General features: G+C 31.6%; 2 protein-coding genes and 1 long non-coding RNA gene across 3 annotated transcripts; 2 read left to right on the forward strand and 1 right to left on the reverse strand.

Annotated features, from left to right (window-relative positions):
• The first annotated feature begins 499 nt into the window (after positions 1-499).
• Positions 500-3,208, forward strand: LOC139993195 (HEAT repeat-containing protein 3). Its single transcript, XM_072014688.1, has 6 exons — positions 500-926; positions 1,001-1,261; positions 1,343-2,280; positions 2,363-2,645; positions 2,710-2,883; positions 2,970-3,208. The coding sequence occupies exons 1-6, from the start codon at positions 783-785 to the stop codon at positions 3,078-3,080; spliced, it is 1,911 nt and encodes a 636-aa protein (XP_071870789.1). The 5' UTR covers positions 500-782; the 3' UTR covers positions 3,081-3,208.
• On the reverse strand, positions 3,073-20,990 carry LOC139993194 (uncharacterized). Its single transcript, XM_072014687.1, has 7 exons — positions 20,750-20,990; positions 10,767-11,083; positions 6,322-6,392; positions 5,823-6,081; positions 5,220-5,348; positions 4,854-5,130; positions 3,073-4,759 (listed from the first exon to the last, which is right to left on the reverse strand). Exons 2-7 carry the CDS (start codon positions 10,958-10,960, stop codon positions 3,779-3,781), a joined length of 1,911 nt encoding a protein of 636 aa, XP_071870788.1. The 5' UTR covers positions 10,961-11,083; positions 20,750-20,990; the 3' UTR covers positions 3,073-3,778.
• Positions 11,335-14,163, forward strand: LOC139993198 (uncharacterized). The gene is made up of 2 exons (XR_011801328.1): positions 11,335-11,780; positions 12,189-14,163. It is a non-coding gene; the product is annotated as an uncharacterized lncRNA (long non-coding RNA).
• Positions 20,991-22,940: the final 1,950 nt, after the last annotated feature.

The following is a 22,940-nucleotide window of genomic DNA, read 5'->3' on the forward strand; positions in this document are numbered from 1 at the left end:
GAAGTAGGTAATTTCAGAAAAAAATATTAATGAAGTGTTGAATTAATTATAAAAAAATATCTTACGGTATACGACGAATTTAGAAAAAAAATCGGCTACCGGATAATTTAATTAACACGCAATTAAATCGAAAACTGTAGACTCGATGTTGAAAAACACACAAAATATACGAACTTGACCTAACGAAACTAAATTGTAAGTAACGCATGCGTACTAAGACAGAAATTGAAATCCTAAATTTGTGCAGTACTGTAACAAGTAGAACATTTTTTTGATATTCTCTTATTTTTTTACATTACTATAAGAATTGAATGTCATTGAAATTTAAAGACGGTGGTTATGAAAGAACAATTCTAGTATGTATTTTTTATTAAAGATACTATATAGACATTTATTTTATGATAATATAACCTTTTAAAAAATTTGTTCTTCTTTGCATATATTGATACGTGAATGTAACTGCTCAATGCGCATGCTTCACATAAAAGCCAGAAGAATTATGGGTAATTTCTTGCTACTTCACTTTAAAAACATCGACATAAATATGTGTTTAAAAAAGTATAGATATTCTATTCGTTCATGAAATTCACTATAGTAATGAGACATTTTGATAACATAACCAATCATAAGAAACCAAATAATTAAAATTTTCTTTCGTTTCTGGTGAAATTATTGAATGAAAGGAGAGATAAAAATAGAACTAAAATACGTTCATTTTTAACAAACTTAACCTGTAAATAATTTGTATCATTTGTATATTAATAAGAATAAATTAGTAAAAAATGGGAAAACAAAAGAGACAAAGAAGTAGACCCCATAAGCAGAATCCTACAGGACTTGTGTCTGTCAAAGATTTTGAAAGTGAAGAAATTGAAAATGTTACGAACGAAGATCGGGAACGTGCTCTACAGAGAGTATACGAAGAGGTTACCTTACATAAGATATTACTGTTCAATTTTTTTTACATATAAAATTAACTGTGAATTTATTAATGTTACAGATAAAGTCTGTTAATGTGGAGGAAAAATTATCCGGATTGCAAGCAATTGAATTGATGTCATGCAATTCAGCACTTGCTGTGCAGATTGCAAAAAGTGAAATTGCTAAATTAGTTGGCCCACTACTTGTTGATAAGAATGTACTTGTAAGAGCTTGTAGTGCGAGTGCTTTAAGGCATGTAGCAGATAATGGAAAAACAGAAGCACATACAAGTTTATTGAAAGATGATATTATGACTCCATTGTGTACTTTGTTGACGCAAGTAAGTTTAAAAGAATGTTTATTTCTTTCTATTCTATTCTATTCTATAATACAGACTAATGTTTTTTTATATAATTTGTAGTATTATACAAATTGGCAACCAAAAGTTGATCATAATGGGAAAGGTAAGACAACTGATGAAAGGGAAGCTTTTATCCAAGCAGTCACATTACTATGGACGCTATGCGAACACAGTGAATTTGCTATAAAATGTTGTAACAAAGAGGATATTGTTCCTATTCTGATAAAATTTTTTGATATCACTTCCTATGGCATAGAAATTGCAACAGTTACAATGCAATGTTTATTATCTTTATCAGAAAATAATCCTATTGCTGCTAGAAAGCTTCAGAGCTGTGAAAATATGCTTATTCAGCTGTTAAACACAGAAATAAAGGATACTACTATTTCTGAAGTAGTATGTTTTAAAACTGCCCTAAGTGGTTTATTGATTAATCTGACTAATTATACGGAAAATAATTCTATAATTGTAGTGTGTGAAGTGATAAATGTACTTTCTAATATACTTTCTATCGATTGTAAACAGTTATTATCCAATTTAACTTCAATTTTACCTCATGAAAAAAATGCTTTTTCAAGCAGTGCAAAGAAGAAGGTACAAGAAAACCGAAGGATTTTTGGTGCACAGCAACAAGCACTAGAGATTTTAGCTAACTTATGTTCAGAAGATCAAGAAAATGAGAATGAATCTGATTTGGAAGATTCAGATTGTGAGACTGGAGGTGTAGATGATGTTTGTATGGATAATAAATTGTACAAAATCTTCTCTCTCCCACTAGAAGTAGTGGAAGTATTTAATACTTGTAACATAGTAAGTAAAGTATGGGATAAAACTAGATTTGTGGATGAAGATACAATAGAAATATTACAACAAAATAAGGAAGGAAAGGACATCTTAAAACAAGTTCATAAACTAAAATGTACAGCTTATTTATGTTTAAATAACTTGATGTCAATTTTAGAAACCGATGTACTTGGTGGCATGGAAAATATATATAGGTACAATACTCAAAATTTAATAACAAATAATAGCCAAATTGTTGGAATAAAATTATTTAATTTGTGCTCTTTTTAAAATTAGAATGTGGATGGACATTGGAACAGTTGTCTTCAAAGATACAAGCCCAAACGATATTGAACTATTGGAGTCTGCTACAGCAGCTATGAGAGCAGCTATTCAAAGGCTATCAAAAGAAAAAGCAAACATTTTTAATCGGTTAACACTGGCTGACGTTCAACCAATGCTAAATGGAGAGCGTCAATGTCCAAATATGAACGTCCGCGTGAATTTGATACGAACATTAGGTACTTTAGCTTTGATTTTAATGAACAATGATACTCCCGAAGCTCACGAGTTAATTAAGGTAAGATTAATAGATTTCTATTGAGCCAAACAATAAATAATCTCTTACATTAATATTTTTTCAGCACGTGTCTACGTTTTTATTAGACATTTGTAAAACGGAGTTGTCGGTTTGGATCATGGCAGAATCCTTAGATACAATAATGGATATATATGCAGAAGACGATAGCGATCAGATAGCAAGTGAAATTAAATTAGTAGAAAAATTACACGTCCTGGCACCACTTTTTAAGAACAAGGTGCGATTCTGCTTTCAACTTGAATATTTAAAACTATAGAATTCATACATCCTGAATTCGTTGTTACAATTATATTTTATTTATAGATGAGACAACAAAGGAAAAATTTAGGAGACAATGTTGCAATAGTGTCTACAGTGAATACAAATATCATGAGGTTCATAAGGTACAAAGAAAAAAGAATCCGAGATCTTTAGAAGCCTTTTTGTTTTGTTCTTTTTTTTTTTATACATTAACATTGTTTTGTAAATTATATATACTAGTACATTAATGTACTAAATTAATATTTACAATTTGTAACAATAAAAGCTTTCTCTATCTCGAATCAACTAGTGATTAAATTTCATCGTCCTTGAGAAAAATTAATCGAACAAATAGAGGCAAAAAATTCTGAATCCTTTTAAATAAAATTATCAACATGCGTTTCTCATAGAAAAGGAATAGCACAGACCTAGTATAGTTTTCAGATTTTATTCATCAATAAATCATTAATAAATAACAAAAGTGTTAAATAAACAAGAAATAGCTATGATCACATAATTTATCAAGGCTTCTTCTCTGTAGTAATAAGGCTCCAAATATGTGTAACCTTTTGAAGTATCTCGAAGAATAACATATTCCGCTCAAGAAACATTTCAAAAATAATCCTGTCCTATAGCTATCTAGAAACCAGATTTCATGTGACAATTACACCTAAGACATACCTAAAGATACTTCAAACAGTCAGAAAATATTTTAAAGCATTAAATAAAGGCACATGTGTACACAATGTTTATACAGTCTTTGAAGATATATACCGACTAAGATCAACAGAGATACATATTCTTCTGTTTAATTTAGAGACCGAAAAGATTGTTCAATTCCCTACAAGAATTTACCGTTAAAAATACAAACTTTAAAACGACTTCCCTCTGGTCGATTCGAGGTTCCTTCTAGTTTCATTTGAAGTTATGATAGGTTGAGAATCGTTTCGAGTCAAAGCACTGTGCCTTCTGGGTTTTGGAATCGGATTCACATCTTCAAGAATCTCCGGTTTTTGTTTTATGGGCTCAGAAATGTGAAGCTCAATAACTTTTACTGGCTCTCTAGGCGCTATTGTAGGAACAGGCGAGCCGTTTAGTCTCACCACGTGAATGTCTTTTTGTTCCCTCGGCAATTCCTTAAACTCTATCTTAATTGCACCTTTGTCATTCTCGTTATCCACCATATTTTGAAAGAAATGCCTACGGTTCTCCTGGATCGAGTGTCTCACATTTTCTTGCAAATTATTTTTCTCATCCGACGAATCCTTAGAAGCATTTCTTGTTTCTAATGCCTTTATTTGCTTTTCGATTTTCTCTATCTCATCTTTCACAGAGAAACTGCTGCTTCTGGACAACGAACTAGAAGAACTCTTCCTTCGCAGACAGACATTATCTAACTCTGACAATGAATTCACTTGGTCAATGTCTTTAATTATTTCTATATTTTCCTGAGAAGCTCTACGATACTCGACTTGAATTTCTTCCCCATCCTTCTTAACAGGTTTCTTAAAGTCTTCTTTCTGAGGAATCTTTTGATCCTCCGAAGTCGGGCTTTTTCGTTCTGCTATCTCTATTCCTACAACATCTTTTGGTTCTTTCTCAGTGCAAGTGTTCTCTTTATTTAGTATCTCTGTATCAATTTCCACAACTTTTGTCGAACTATTTTTTATTGCAGCTTCTTCGGATGGTTGTGCATCTTTCGGAATTGACGCTTGCGATTTTTCTTTCACTTCGCTAAGTTTCTCGTCTAAATCCTTACTCTTTTTTGTCAGATCATCTATGTTTTCAGTAGCCCTCGCTATGTCCATCGGTTCCACTATCTGTAGTTCTATGTTAGCTTCTTCAGGAACCTTCTACAAAACATGCAACGAAAGATAAGGATTTTAATAATGTTCTAATTAATTCTTCTCTAAATGATTCCCTTCTTTGAAAGATTTACTGGCTTACTTCTTTTGTTTCCATATTCTCTGATCGCCGTGGTGGTTGCGGCGCTCTCCGTTTTTTACGACCGTGCGTGCTCATCGTACTTCCGACAGAAACGCAGCTGTTTATCGAAAGATTCGACTTTCTAACCGCATCCTGAGAATATCTTTTAAACATGTAATCCCCGGGTACGTTCTCATTCTCGTCGCAAATCGTTACATCGCCCGATCGACTCGCTTCCTCTTCTGAATCCAAAGTATTCGCGTTCATCCTTTGTGACGACCTGTTACCGAATCTTCGCCTAACAAAATTATGTACATTTAGTGTAATAAATCATTTTCATCAGTTCAATAATTATAATGTAATATAGTATTAGATTTATATTCTTACAAAGGGGGAACAGGTGTTCTTTCCTGCACTTTTTCGCGGAGAGTCACACTTCCATTTTCCCTTGGACTTTCGTTCTCGAAATTTAACGCTGGTAGTTTGTCTGTCGGCTTTGGACTTGTCTGACCAAACCTACGTCCAAAAATTTGATTAATATGTATGCTAATGTCATGTAGTCAATTTTTATCAATATCAATCACATATCTTGAAATTATTCCGAATTAAGAATTTAGAAAGTGAGACAATAATTACTTCTTCCATCCAATAAAGATAAATTAAATTTAACAAAGATCTATCAATTATAGAATATTCCCGATAAATATACAACATTTTAACTTCATTCAACTTCAACCAGTTATTAATTACAAACAATGGCTACCAGAAAGTGGAACAGTTTTTATCTTTGAAGCCGATAGAACTTCCTCGTTTCTGTTCATTTAGTTGACGCAACAGAAGCGAGAGTCATAGTAGCGGTATTCTAATTTATTTTAAGCAATGTATACATATAATAAATATAAAATTTCGCTCAAAGAAAGTTTCTACAAAATGACAATGGAATTTAGAAGCATATTAAAAATAGTATATGACAACGTAAAACATGTTCACCTTCGAGCTGGTGGTTTCGGTGTGAGATCACCCATAATGGATGTGGTGGTTTCCTGCGGACTCCCATCATAGAGTCTCGCAGGATCACCGTTAACAGTCAAGCTCGAACTGTATCTCGATGAAGAATTATCTAAAGTGTATTTTCTTCTTCTGGCTAAAGTACCAAGAGCTTCATCGAATTCCTGCTGATCTTTTGTCGGTACACGCTGCGGTACAGGTATCGGTTTGATACATGGTTCTCTTTTATAAGTGGACGAAACTGTTAAAAATCGAGTATTAAAATTAGGAAAGTATATTTTAAGCAAAAATAGAAATAATATTTCATTGAAATTACAATGACAATCTTGTATAAACCTCCTAAGACACTATAGTACCATTCATGAAGTCGTTTTTTCAGAAATTTGTTATGGTTTAATACTTTTATTACAGCATTTTAATTTATAATTTGTTAATTTTATTGTGCATTTTCTTCTTTAATGATATGAGTTTTGATAGCAACCTGTGGTAATCGTGGACCTCTTTTCCTGAGCTTCTAACTTGTCGTCTTTCCGCTTGCCAAATAGCCCGTTCCTGAAAGCAAACAATGCAGACTAATGTAATGAAATAAACAGATTTACAACCATTAGTACTCGCGGCGCGTATCGTACTTTATATTCAAACGTATTAAGAGATCTATGTCACATTTCTATACTGTACAACGAGATAAGACTTTTCACGTTACTATGCTCTTAAGGGGGTGTCCTGAATTAGAATTTTCTAAAACAGCGTCCTTTTGTGATTTTTTTAGAAGGGAAAGAAAGAAATGAAGTTATTGAATTTTGAGGTATGGTTTTATATATATTTAACGAATACAAAAAAAAAATTTTTAAAGTAAAAAAAGTTATTACAGATTTCTAAGCCTATTTCATTGGCTGCAGTTTTCAAACGGCGGGAAAGATCCATCTCGTAATTCTTGACCGAAACAAAAAACCAAAAAAGGATTAAATTATTATATATTTTTCTTCTTGATGAACTACAAAAAACGCAGAAAAAATTTTTACGGGTTTAAAGAAAAAATGTGTTTTATAAAAAATAAACTTTAAGGTGCTACAACGATTATTTAAATAAACTTTTTGACGAAGTTTTTTAGTTCATTCAAGACACCCCCTTAAACTACACATCTCGCAATTACTCTCAATTAAAAATTTCAAGACCGAGACCGCAATTATCCTTTTCGCTTAGTAAGGATGGATTAAATTTAACGAAGATCTACCAGTTCTAGTAATTTTTCCTCCATTTACCTCCATATAATTTCGATTACATATTAATTACAAACGATAGCTACCAGGAGGTTGGACAGTTTCTAATCTCTGCTAATATTCTCATACTTAGCAAACAACGTTGATAACAAGATTTTCAATGAAAAAAAAATGTCGACAAATTATCTTAATATTTTAAATTAATCTTATAACATCCTGATTTGCTTTTGTATCTACTTCCTCAGAAGATAGATTTCTTCGGTAATAACTATCATTATTATATATTATGAATCATAATTTCTACGATCTCTAATTACAAATCCTCGTTCTGACATCTGTGAACCAATTTCGCAATAAATATATTTGTATAATAATCGCAATCAAACTAGTACAAGGATAGTTATAAAGTAAGGCATAAAATAGACTAGCATCATCAACTTGTCAATCAACGTCTCGAGTCCACGACGAATAGTAAACTATCGAGTTAAAGCGTTGTCATACGTATAATGAGCTGACGTCAAGAATATCATTTTCTTATTTTATTCAACGCTGAGAATATCAGTGTCGTAAGTGTTAAGAGGTGTGTACATTCACTACGACGATGACCAACAACAAATTTAAGTGCCGTTTCTTGATCTTTTCTTCTTGTACTTCCTGTGTCTATAACAGCAACGTCATATCTTTTAGCGATTTCAACACTCAGGTATTATAGCTATGAACTGAAAATCATAGTATTGTAAGTGAATATTTTGAAAATTTGAATTCAGTCACGTATTTCAAATCTTAAACACATTATTTCTTCAATTTCATAACTTATTAAATTATATCCTTATTTATTGTTTGGTTCTTAATGGGATAACGTAATCTAAATCTTTGCTGGCTCCCACAGATGAATTTTAAGACGAACATCAAATCGAATATTTTGTTTCAGATTCTCCTTCAGTTATAATTTAAATATGATATATCAGAAAGAAATTGTTATGTAGGTGTATAAAGATATTCGTTCTCTATGCTTTGTTTCTTCGCTAAGATAAACTCAAAGACTGATTTATGGTCAAAGAAACGCTTCAGCAACTTTGGTATGACAGATTACGAAAGTCGACGGATAAGATTTTCTTTCCGTTCCTATATCTAGAGTATGCGAAGAATTTCTGTTTATTACATAGTAACGTTCAATTCGAATGAATAAGACCTTAATTGATATAGATTTATATGAGACTGTGTATAAATGTATATAAAAGTATAAACCATTTTTCTGAAACTTCAAATATTCCTTGTATTTGACTCCAGCATGAAACCACAAGAATTGAGGACATTAATATAAAGCAATTTTTCTTGTGAATGAAAAAGAGAAGGAAATGAGTGTATCTATTAAAGCAAAAGGTATTGAAATTTTGAAGATCCCAATGTTAATAATCAATAACGCTGATATTTAAAATTTCAGCTGATTTTAATCAGCAATCAGACCGGAACTCTTTCTTTCTAACGAAAATAGGAGGAGGCACCGTTTCGCAAATTAAAGACGGGTTTTTATTCAAAATATTCCATGCAAAATTCCAAGCGAATAAGCCTATAAAGAAAAGCATTGAATGTATCGAAGGAAAAATTAATATGCCATTGGAAGAAAGTAGAAAAATCGATATTATAACTGACAGCGTTTCATGCTTCATTACTTGAGCATAATTGCTGATGCCTGTCCGCTAAATGATTAATAGCTTAAGTACAAAAGCTGATCCATGCCACTATCTAAGTTTCTGTGGGTCACCAGCAGACTATCCTTTAGATGATTTATAGGTTTTGTGACACATCTTTCCTCGACCTTTTCATGGAAATAAATTGACCAAATATCGACATGTAATATCCAATATGTGTGTTTAACAACGTCCTAACTTTATTTAGAAAATTATGTCGGTTGTTTGCTTTTGAATGAAACGGAAGTTGTGATCAAAAATGATGTATGTTAATTTTAATTCTTAGATGATGAACTGAACTCCACTTTGGTCTTCTGATAATAAAAAATTCTAATCAGGATTAAAAAAAATGACAATTTTGATCTTTTAGTGACATAAGCTTTTTGATTTTGAATTTTCAATAAGAAAAATTTCCGAATGAATTTTCTCACATATGATATTTATAGGACTAACTCGATCTCCTCCTGAAAAAGAAATTTATATCTAAATATAATTCAAATTAATTTTAAAAAGCGTACTAATTTTTCTTTAGGCTGTAGCCTGGGTCATAAAATTAGATTAGATCAACAATACAGATTAATAAAGTCCAGAAAAAGCACACTAGATCGATATCTAATGCTGTAGTGGATTTCATAAAAGTGAAATTAAGATAATAACGCTGAGTAATATTGGCTTAATTTAAGAAAAATTGCAGAAGATCGATGGCCTCGATAGGCTACTGAATTTTCCACGCGATGTCGTAAACTACATTATATATAAAACGCGTAAGAAAAATTGAACTTTCTATTCCTTTCTATCAAGCTTTGAAATAAATTTGCACTTCAAAGTTCAACATACTATTATTTTAAGCTTCAGTTAGATTATCCTGCATCTGATAAAAGTAACAAGTCATTGATACGTATTTATAACATCGATACTAAAATAATATCAATTACATGTATCAAAGAGTCTTTCTTTGGAAAGTTTCATTTCATTTAAACTGGCAATATAAATCTCTAAATTATAAAATCATTTTATAATTCCTTTGTGATAATTTAGATAAAATTGCCTTGCTAATTAAACTTAACATTTCAGTTTCCACGAACTATAAAGAGAAATTATAAAAACTCATAAAGACTAGAGAATGTTTTTCAAGCAAAGGAAAGCTGTTGTAAAGGAGGAAAAACTTAATGAACAATTTGCGAGCATCAAATTACGCAGGAAATGTGCGTCGATTGTAGCCTCAAATAGAAATTGTAAAGACCTTTTGGACGTGAAACAACCTGACGTCGATTGTCTAGTCTACTACGTTAGATTCCTTCTTATTTATGTTCTTTGGATGACAGCCAAATGCAGATATCTAACCGCATACGATTCACGCGTGCATTTCGTTTGCGATGCTAAGTTCAAGTTCAATAAACTTCTGACCGAACCTTTCCCAATTTATATTTGAACTCCACGCAATATTTCAAAAGTAGAGTTCTAATAAATAACGTAGGATCGTTGAAATTCTACTGGAATTTTGTTTTTTGACGAGTCCACTTCACTAAAAATCTGCAACATATGATGTAACTTTCGAATTAAACAGATATCTCGTCATATATAAAATGATATTATTATATGTAATGTCTAGAAATAGAATCTTATTATTAGGAAAGAGTCACCAGTGTTAGTTCTACCTCAGTGTTAGCATCACTTTTCTCTTCCAAAAGTTCATTCTATTCTATGTCTTCCATATAAATGCAGATTTTTTATATTTTATTAACAATAAATTTTGTTAATTTATTCTCAGAAACGAAAGTAACTTAGCAGAAAGACCAGCTGGATCATTTTGAGCTTCCATGAATTTCAAAAATGAAGGTTCAAGCACAACAATGATACAACATTGTTTGTTTCAAATAATAGCAGATTATTCTTCAGCTATTCTTTTCAAGATATAATAAAGAAATATGAAGAAAAGGATAGCCAGATATTTCTAGTGTTTCAAGCAAAGAATTTTTTAAGCATGCTATGGTAGAAGTAAAACGTAATAGTACCATGTGCCTTTGATGGAGAAGCTATTCGACCTTTTCTTCCTGCTTCTACCAAATGTCCAGAACTTGTGTTTTGATTCCTTGGTCTTCCCATCGTGATAAAAGTAAGGCTGCGCATTGGTGATGTCATCGCTGAACGGATTCAAATGTTCCGGATAATCGTGGATGGAAACGCTAGGACGTCTCGATTGCGACATGATTCACCGCGTTTCCCTTTGCAGGCTTTCGGGTTTTGTCTCGATTGATAGCGTGAAATTGTCGCGACGTCGCAACGGGATTTACCGATTTCTCGTCATCCTCTCGTTCGCGACTTCGTCCGCCTAAAAATATAAGACAAACCTGGTTATTTTTATTTGAACGCCGTGTGCACTTCTCCAAGACTGAAAATGAGATACTGTACGGACAAAATTATGATTCTATTTCTTTGGTACAATGAACATTTTTGGAGAACAATTTGTAGGAAGTAAAGAAAAATTATCTAGGGATATGAAAGAGATAATAGTGGCTAATTTCAATCACTTTAAAATCTTTGTTAATGGAATGTGAAGTGAAATAAAAAAATAAAAAAAAAATTGATACGAATAAATTTAAAAAAAATAGAAAGAACAATAGTGAGCATTTTAGTTACTTCAAAAATTTTCGATGAATTACGAATGGAGGTTAAAGGGAATTAAGATGATAGAAAAACAGATAAACGTTCCAGAACGGCTCTTAATTATCAGAATGTTCGTGTTTTTCAGATAAAACCAATCGAGATAATAAAAAGTTAACTAAGAGTGAATAATATTCTTCTTGGAAAGTCAATGATCTTATCGAGCGATCTCTGCCAGAATAGGTGGTAACTGCATTAGTATATTAAACGATACAGTTATAATTATGGAGAGAGTAACTGTCAAACAGCGGGAGCAATTTAATCTAGTAACAGCACCGAAAACATCGCGCATCGTGAATAAAGTCCAGATTTATTTTTAACATATTACGCAGACCTGATTCCGGGAATATGTATAAACGGCCACAGTAAGTTGAACTTATTTTACGCAAACTTCCATTACAGATCGACTTATCAACAATTGAATTCTCATTATTCTTCAGAATGAAAGTATCCATAATTCTTTGAAGAGTGATGTTTTCTTCGCGACTATTCTTGATTATTTGAAGGAAATTATCGAACCTCCTCTTCCTATTATTCATTTTATAAGATTCTAGTAAAATTATCTTCCCTTTTCTATAGTTTATCTGGAAAAATTATTGCACCAAAGATTATCATTCTTTATATTAAAGAAATCTTCGTTTCCTCACGGCCTTAGTTCAAAATACCTTAGGAGGAAATTTGTATTTTTATTTATCTTGTTATATAAACATCTTCTATCTTGACACCATTGCTCTGTTATCACTGTATTATCTACTGAAAATAACAAATTCCAGCATGCTATCAAGTAAAATGTGAATTCGATGGATTTCGATGCTGAACTGAAAAAGAAAACCTGAGGAGACCAAGACATCTGTCAACGAAGATGAATAAGAGGGAAATGATTTAGAGACCGAGTTGCTCGGGTATGCCAATTGTCGATTTAAATCGAACCAATTGACCATTATTGAGTAGTAATGGTTGCAGAACCAAGTCCTGGGTTAATTACTATTGAACTGGGATATCCACACATCTGTCGTTTATTCGGTTAACGGGAGGAAAAACAAGATTTGTAATGCTAAAAAGAATTAACATCTGTTTCGATTTATTAAAGTACACCACTAAAGGAATTAGAATATGAAATTAGTTTCAATGGAGAATAGGAATTTTTTAAAATGTTAAAAGTGTGTTAAGCTATTATGGAATGCGTTTACCTAGAAGATCCATTATATTTATACTTATGCATTCTGAAAATATAGTAAAACACGAGCCACCGATGATCACGTGTTAAAAACAAAAGAAAAACGCAAATGAACTTATTACTTGGTCTAATACTATTTACGTGGCAGAATAAATAAGCATTTCGCTCTGTGAAAATTTCTCTATTCGAGCGGTCATACATTCTTATTAATTTGGATAATATACAGAATATGTTACGTTAACCCAGTTAACCAGCCGTCTAATCCTACATTACGAAAATAGAGAATGTAGTAAAGTTTACGCAATCCGCCCTGCCCGATGATGCATCTTAATTACCACATAATTTCATTATTCGCGTGTTCTTTCTTTACTTTGCGTCGAATTACGTGACTTACTACCCTGGGATCGTTTGTTCTTCGCTTATGTCGACGAAACGATATTCCTAGCTTTTCTATTCTGTGAATTTAATGGCGTGAGAAATAAAAGAACTTTCGAAAAGAAAGGTAGGAAACAGATGTTGAAACAATATTGGAAACATCACTCAAAGACAACTAACGAGTTGCGAAGCCTTAAGTCTTCTTTCGTTTTTGTAACTGTCATTTAAATCGAATTTTTTCTACTATACTGTTTTTCTACTTTACTACTAATCAAATAGGTAGACTACGGATATTTGTGCACTTAAGAGAAATTAAAAAATGTAGAAATATTTATACAAAATGCAAACACGTAGTATACAAAAGTACGTAAAATATGCAAAGTAAAGCGTTCACTGTAATACTTGGTGGATAGAACAAATTTCTATATAGGTTCCATTTGTTTAGTTACATTCATAGCAATATCAAAATGCATAAACATCCGTGGTCTAATAATAATACACACTATACCAAAATAATCTAAATTTTCTTTAATTCTATATTTCAATTTCCTCCAGTCCTAAAATGTTCCAACTTTTTTCAGAAATATCGGAAGATCGTCATTCGTCTCTCCATACGACCTAAAATTTTACTTCTCCAGCAAATCGAGATATTCTCTAAATAAATAGATGAATTTAATTAAATAAAATTTCTTCAATAGAACTAGAAGAGTTCGTAGAAAAAGAAACATAAATAAATGAATTAAAGTATGATAGACATATTGTATAACGAGATGCAATCATATTTCATTTGCAGTCTGGTTACCTTCTCGGCATCAAATAAAAACTTTTCCATCATGAATAATCATTCGGTTCATACGGTTTCCCAAGCAGAGGCAGACCTGCGCCACAAATCGCGCATCCTTGTCGGGTAATATCGGTAAGGAGCGATTTCAGAAGAAGATACGGGGTAGATATCACGTGAATACTCACGAACAACGACTAACGAACGCAATTAGTTCAATTAGCTCATTGCAGTCGCTGTTCATTTCTGATCTGGAGCTCGTTGATGGACTTGCGTCAGAAACGTGGTCAAACAATCTCCAACGAAGAATTATGGCATTCACTTTCAAGTAATCTGAATTTATTGCAACCTGTTTTTTAATTTAAATACAAACTAACGGTGCAAGTGTAAGATTAATAAAGATTCTCCCGTCAAATGTTGAACTCTTTTTAAACTGTGACACAATAACAGTTTCTCTGTTTTCATAGAAAATTTTTTTTCATACATATAATACTAATTGCACCGAAGGCCGGTGCAGTTTGCTAATTGAACAAACTGTTTCACACGAGAGAATGACTATGATAAAACACAGAAAATATTTTCATTTTTTAAACAGCCTTACTAATACTTGATAAATGATACGTCGGTGTAAATGTTCCTTCTCTGATATATATTGTTTCAGAATTTGAATTTATTATATTTATAATTTAGAAATTTACGACCTATAGATTTAAGATTTTGAAGTTTCGTGTTTGTAAATGCTGGATTTAAAAGTATGGCAAAACTATAAGTATAGTATTTTTAATTTTAAGTTACTATGTATCTAAAAACAAATATCAATTATAAAATATCAGGGATATATTTTGTCATATGTAACATGTTTCATTATTTATCGATTTCTTGTTTATCATAATATGCATATCACATGTGGATGCTGTCATGTCGACATTCACAAGCATCACACACAGAAGCAGTCGCGACACATTTGAATGCTGCATGTGTATAGTTAATTATTTGCCTTCATTATCACTTGAAGAAACAGTGTTTGTATCGTTTAAATCATCAATCTATTTTTAGCTTTAAAAAAGCTTATTTATCTTGTCAGGTCTAGCCAGCTATTCTTAAAATATAAAACAAAGTGACAAAAGTGTAGAAAATATCTTTAAATCTCTCAATTTCAAACCTATAAAGATTCCATTTTTTTTTTTTTTTTTTTGTATTCTTCTAATAAACCTAAACTTTGAGTTTCTAAATCTCTAGATTCTAAATTATTCAAAATATGTGATTTCCAAGATTCTCATCCCTAAATGTTCAAGTCTGAGACTTACAAATCCCAATATTTTTAATTCTAAAGATACATTGAGCACTTTAAACTCTTCAAGCTTATATAATACACAAAAGAAACCATGGACGATTTTATACAGTCAGTTCATTTGCACCTTCACGCATTATCTACGACTCAAATGCCACTAGTACAAAAATATCATGCACTTCCTAGTAAGAAACTCGCGGAACATCACCTTGTAGGCGAATTAGCAACTCCATTCTCTTTACCGCTTACAGCATACAGTATCTATCAACAGAAAAAATACTAAGACCCAACCAAGAATCATAAATATAAGAAATAAGAAAATTCTGAAGAGGCAACGTAACTTTATGAATTTTTCAGACTGCAACATTTTCAGATCAAAATATTCCACTGATTCAAAAGTGGACAATAATTTCAGAATCGTACACAGAGGTGGAAAATAATTTCAGAATCATTCTTAATTTATCTCGTTAACTCATTTACTGTATTTACTAAAATATATGACTCTTTATTATTATATACGACTTTTTCACCAAAAGTAATAATAACTAAACCGCGGATTACCTATATAAACCTATGCAATCATGGAAAATTATACATTTTTATTTTTTATATTTTCAAGTATTCATACAGGGCTTCCTTTCTTCAATCATACTCGAACAATATAAATTTTCATGAATATTCACAGTCTGACGATGACTATTCTAACGTGCAATGCTTTGTTTAACTGTCTGATAAATTTTGTTAAAAAGAGAAAAATCCAACTATCATGTACGTCAATAGCAAACATGTTAAGGAATGAGACGTAAAAAACGAGGAAAAGAGATCGGTTTTGGAGGATTTTGTGGTATCACAGAAGAGGAGACGGTACTCTGACTTTCTCCGCGCAGCACAGACACTATAAAATTCAGCCAAGTATTTTTGGAATCTCGGACGATCGGTCGAAACCATTTAATAAATGGTACACCTAAGAGAACTGTGCTTTTCAAAATTTTAAATTGCTCTGAGGGATGAAACAATCTTTTTCTTTCAAATTCAATCATGGCGAATATTATTAGTAATACCGATATAAGAAACGGCACGTTATATTACTCATGAAACTTAATGACTAGTATAAATATAGTGGGTTAACTACGGTCGAGATTTATCGATCAGAATTTCAGCTTCGCGTGTCACGTAACTGGAACAGCGTTTTGTCAATGTCTGATCGTAAACTGATTCCATGTAAATTTCTGAGGTGTGCAGAAGGTATTTCTATCGAATGCGTTCTGCTTTCATAATAAATCCTATTCAGATCCACGTGAATTACTCTGAAATAGATAATTCCATAAAATGAACTTCATAAAAAGGCATTGCTTTTCTTAAATTAAATAGATCCCTTCTTTTATAATCCTAAATAATCTAAGAAATAATTGAAAATACAAGGAAAATATAGAAATATATTTCTTTCCTGAGAAAATATATTTCTATATTAGTTTTAATAATTTAAAAGCTAATCAGATATAAACAAATACAATAAAGTCTACTAACAAAACTAGAGTAAAATGTCTATTGAATAACTTGATCTAGAAGAATCAAAGAATTCGATACATTTCAAATTCCATGAAAAATAATGTTATATCTTACATGCTTAAGAAGTATCTATACATATAAAAACAATATAGAACTATCAAAATGTGCGAACTTACAAGTATTGGAAGTAAAGCTCGTCCTTAGAATTAAATTTTGATTAGATTTTCAATATTACAAGGAATAACTGCGAATGTAGATCTAAAAATGAGATTGAGCGTAGAGAGCAATGTCGAGAATGTGAGAGCGTAAGATGAGTTAGCGTTAAGATTCGATGTAAATTAGTCACAAATTAACTTGACTTTGTCCAAGTTGCCCTTCCGCTTAAAACGGGGGAACTCTTGAAATGATCGCGAATTAAACTGTCAGATACGGCCATTAGTAGATCTAGAAAAAGCATCTCCATTTTAAATCGCCAGAAACGAATCGCGAAACGTGCAATACTACGATTTCCACAGCTCGCTATCACGAAAATCTAACCATCAGAGGAAACTTGCACTCTCTAAAGAAAATTCATCAGATCGTTCCACCGTTTTTCTTTTTTATATCTTTCGTCGCTACTTTCTGTTACAAATTATAGCTCACAGCTATAGGTTTCAAGATCTGAGATTATTTCTTCGAGATCCGAAAGAATGTTTATATAGGTGTTCACAGTAAATGTATTAATCTATTTTTATTATCTTTATATGATATATAAAATGATTATATCATCGAGAAATACAGAGATAACAGAGTTCTGAATAAGAAAGTAAAATGAGAGTTGAAAGTAAAAAAATAATTGAGCAGCTTTTTAGAAAAAGGGCTCATAAGATAAGATTGTTTAGATATTCTAAAATTCGAAATTCTTCTAACTTATACTAAATAGAAAGCTCGGTTAATGGTAGATTTGTCCTATCTGTAGATCTCTTCATAGCGTAAAATTATTATAGAAGAATCTTAACATTTTATGATAACATTTCAATACGCTTATATATACATGCATACAACACATTAACTTGACTCAAGCATTTTCTATCATTTATCATTTAAAAATACTTCGATGTAGTTACAATATCAATATTGCGAAAACAGTTCTGTAGAATCTGATCGAAAAACCTTTCGCTGAAAAAGGATAGAAATCTACGTCATATCTTTTATCTAAATCAACACAGAGAAGCTACATAAATACGAAGAAAGGACCTTGAACATTTTTGAAAGAAAAAACTTCTCTCCATGTCTTACGAAATTAAGCTTCTGTTTCTGTTCGAAACCTTGAATGCTCTTTTGCATTTTTACTGACTCTAAAATCGAGTCACGTAGCTTTCCCCATTTACGAATGTAAGTTGCTACTGGAATCGATAAAATATGTTTTTAAGAAGATTGTTTGGACATTCTAAACCTTGTTCACGACCTCCTTCGAACAGATCTATTAGGTTCCTATTTTTACATGTGAACATGTCCTCATTTTCCAAGGAATGAAACTTCTAATGTTCTTGAAATAAACTGAGTTCTCTCCATATTATTTTTCTTTAGGAACATTCGAATTTCTTAATCTCTTCCACACAACCATTCTGTTCTTTGCCTAAAAATGAAGATAATATTAGCATCTCAATATGTTACATAATAATTTTAGAAAATTGAATATACGGAATTGATGATAGAGAATAGAATGGTTTTATAATATCAAACATTTCATAGGAAGAAAAAGAAAGTAATCGTTGATAGTTGAGAATCTCTGACATCCGTGACTCGAGCTCATGGCACCGGTTACCACGAAATACTGCAAGGAACACGTTTAAGGATAGCATAGCCCGTAGATTTTACGATTCCACCTTCCAAGTAATGCACGGAAGTACCAATCGATACTTCCATAATTACTGACAAACACGAACAAGTACTATAAAACTGACGAAAAAGGAAAGAAAAACTATATCTGGATCGTCTTTCGAGGAATAAATTGTCGTTCAATGAATCGCGATATTTAACGCAGAATCATTTTCAAGTAATAAAGATACGCCGTTCAGGTGTAAAAATTGCTCACAATTTGCAAATTCTTTGTCTTTAGCGCCGAATAGTCAATTGATTTGCACTGTTTTATATGATATTTATAATGCATAACAAAAATACTCCTCGCAAATACAAAGATTAAGAAAAATTGAAAGAGAATTAATTAATTTTTCTAATGTTTATAATATTACGAGACTTGTATTAATTTTTTATAATGAGCTATTATAATTTATATAATTACTGTAAATAATTAAGTACTTTTTGTTATATACTTAGATCTCCATTGTAAATCTCTTTTCTATTTTATGTGATTCTCACTATATCTATTTGTAAAAATAAAAATAATGTTGTAGACTTTCTGAAAGATATGTGCAATTGTGTATGAAAGATAATTTTTTAAAAGTCATCGTTTTTGTGTGATAAAAAAAAAGCGTACAAAAAAGGGTACAATTAGTAGCGTCTTGTTTCATATTATATTACATAGTACTTTATTTTTCCAGTCATTCATTGAATAATCTTCTGTCATGCTATATTGTGCGATTTTTTAAGGTTAGTTTCCAATATTTTCCAAAATTTATATGATTGCTGCTCAGATATCCTCTACAAATGAAAATTAGAACAATTTAGAACACTATACGGGATACCTAAATAAGAATTTTATATTTTTATACATATATTTTTTAAATCCTAAATTAATAATATTACATTGATGGGTAAATTTTGAAATAAAATAAAAACTAGAACTAAAACGCACATTTACGAATATATAAACATCAAATAAAAGAATTAATTTAAATTTTCAACTCGTAATACCAACTAAAGATTAAATTAAAAAACAAACGCTAAAATGGAAGTAAAAAAATGTTTAGTGATCACCACAATCGAGTTTTAAGCGTTTATGTTATATGCGCTTCCGGTTGACAATAGTAATCGCAAAAAATACAGCAATAATCATCAAGATAAAAATAACGCTTACCGAGCGATGTTTGCGCGCGAGCCAATCGAACATAATGTCAGAAATCGATCACTCGAACGAAAAAGGTCGTAAGATCAACGGAACCCGAAATCTGGCCAGCTAAATTACATACGTCATGTAGGTCAGTGAATCGTAACTCGAAATAATCGTGCATAAGTTACACTTTATGCTATAGTGGTCACGTATTATGCATGCATAACGAAAAAAAAAAAAAAAAAAGGAAAAGAAAAAAGCGGTTAAGACGTCGTATATCTTTGTCTACTTAAAAGCTTCAAACATCAACCTTGTAATATTCATTCCTAATAAAAATTTGTTAATTGTTACTATTATTATTTTATTTATTATTTATTAACTCGTTATAAGTAGACTACGGATTTTTATGCATTTATAAGAAATTTAAAATTGCAAAAATGCACATAATATCTAAAGCAGATACAGTATTCATTGTAATATTCAGTACAGTATTTATTACAGGTACGATAGTTATTATAATGTTATAATATTCAGCATTTCTATTAAAATTTCATTTATTTAATTAAGTTTATGAAAGTATTAATTTTTACAAAAATAGATAGTCTAGTTATACAAAGACAAAAGAAAAGACATAAGAAATACATAAATCTTATTGCGTACTTTATAATTTCGTCATGATTGTTCAAAAGTTTTTTCTATTATCTTTATGATATTCGATATCGTCTACAGATTCGAAGCGTGAAGATTTACATACCGAGATTAAAGAGCGACGCCATGATAAGCGTTTTTATCGCGAAACGTATCCACTTGAAGAAATACATATGTCGTGACACATCAACGCAACAATCAAATCCTTTACGCTAGCTGCGCTTCATTGATTCGTTGAATTTCTTCTTGTCTTTACACTATCGCTATATACATGTATAATAATATTAATTTTGCTTTAACTTCGACTTACTTACATTCGATAACATTTAAGAAAGAATGAATAAGTACGAACTGTCACACTGAACACGAGTCTCTATTGCGATTAAAAACAATTCGATCGAACTATCGATTGTAACGCAGCGCGCAAGTAACGGTTCGATCATCGATACTTGTTTCTTGAATTTTTGCAGACAATAAAAAATTCCTTTGAATAACAATATCTCAAAAGATGTAACAATTATTATATGATACTTAAGACATGATCATAGTTGAAGGACTTACGTAAGTAGGTTTAGGTGGCGAGGTGTTGAAGTGAGACAGGTGTTCTTAGTTTCGACTCAGCTGGTCCAGGTTCTATATGGAATTAATACACACTGTTTTAGACACTGATTTTGGCAACTAAAATGAGAGTACACACAAATAGCACCACAGCGTGGAACACAATTCACAAGGAACACAAAACCATCATATCACATTGGAGTTCGCCGGGCGACTGTGACGAACTGCAACGCGGTCGGAGTTGTTCGACAAACTTCGCGCACTTTCGAACCGCGCGGCAAACTTCGCGCCTTTCCGCGTATTCTGCATCCTACAGGTATGATTGGTCAGCATATTCGCGGCTAATTTAAACGTAAACAATGCAAAAACAGTAATTGTATTAGTTTGCATTTGCATTTTGCAAATACAATTTTACTAATTTTAATATTATATTTCGGACTAGTCTAAACACTATATATGTGTGATGTATGGCATTTCATAATAGTCCTTTAATAATAAAAAGAAACTTAATTAAATAATGCAGATTTTATAAAATTGAAATTTTTCCTTCAATTTTTGCTATTGTTTAAGAGATATATTGCTTCATATTATAAATCATTGTAATAATAAATACGCATGCTGACTAATGCTAATTGAATGCATGTATTACTATTACAGGCTTACTGTTTACGTAGGCGTTAATGGAACGTGCATAGAAAGTCGTAGGAGAAAAAATGCGGTACGTAGGCAAAGCTCATTCTGAAGTTCCTATCTTTTTTGGAGAAATTGCTTTACTAATGCAATAAGATTTCCTTATATCCGTCACTGATTAATTTCAAATTACTTAATGAGTTATTTTAACAAAACTAGATATGCAATTATAGTAATATAACAAGAACTTTTTAAAATCCACGTCCGTGTTTCTTTATATGAATTTCCTTTAATCAAGCGACTGCATTATTTAGAAGATATGTAAACTACTTTTAAATGAAATTTCAACTGAGAATCTAGTTTATCATAGCAGAGGTTTCGTTCGCAATTGCAATGTTAACATTGATAGCACAGAAGCCAAGGATCGAGCTAATCTTTCTCAGTCATCGGTTATCGCGTCGATGAATAGGAAAAAAGGAAAGTATACTAACGCAAATAAATATGATATCGTGTTTCGCTGGACGACCAGCGTATATATTTTCATCAATGACGATAACGTAACATCTCTGATTCTACGTAATAAAAGATCGCATCGCTAATAATAAGAAGGCAAATAAGAAAATGTACCTTGTAAGATAAAAGCTGTTTGCAGCCAGTAGCAACAGCATAAAATATTTCAAAACCTTCCATCTTTTTTTGCCGGCTCAACAATAGACAATAATAATGTTCTGTCACCATTACTTTTAATAGCAAATTCACTCTGGGCAAAGGAGTAATAAAGATATACATCCCAAACAACGTTCTTTGTCCTATCATAATTTGAAGGATAGAGGAAACACTAGCTTTATCTCTTGTACTCTACCTCGATCGAATTCTCCACGGATGATATCGAATCAATGTGATAAGATACACTTTATCAAAAAGCAGTTTGCTTTTGACGCAATATTTACGATGACCCGATTGCAGATAAATAATATCATGTCGCGAAAAATGAGATAGATTGATTTTTGTCGTACTAGAATCGTCCATTAAAAAGCGGGAGTATCTATAAAGTGATTTTTACATTAGAATTGTTCGAATATAATCTTATTCTTAATTTGACAATAAAGCAAATATTAAAGAATATGATCGTACTTTTTAATATAGTAAGACAGATAATAGACGCAAGGTGCAACCGTGAATCTGTTGAAACCATTCGGACTCTATTATAGTATAATTCGTGCATTGTACGTGCGAATAATGAAGACGCCTTTCAACAGCAACCGACCAAATGAAACCGTCGATTGAAAGTAATTATCAAATGATCCCGATGCGGAATGATATAGAAAGTTCATTGTACAGGAACCTTTTATCATCTAACAGGCCAATCGACCTAATAAAGTGACTCGAATAACCAATTGATAATCGTAATATACGTTATTTATTTGTCAACTGTTTCGTATTTTATAGAGAGAAACATTGTTATAAATTTACATGTATAAATCTATGTTTCCTTCTTTTTTTAAATTAATAATTTGGTAGATTGTTAAAAGGCGTCTTGGTATATTTTCTATCTCGTTGACAC

This window comes from Bombus fervidus, chromosome 12 (assembly GCF_041682495.2).
Source record: "Bombus fervidus isolate BK054 chromosome 12, iyBomFerv1, whole genome shotgun sequence".
In the NCBI taxonomy this organism is placed as follows: domain Eukaryota; kingdom Metazoa; phylum Arthropoda; class Insecta; order Hymenoptera; family Apidae; genus Bombus; species Bombus fervidus.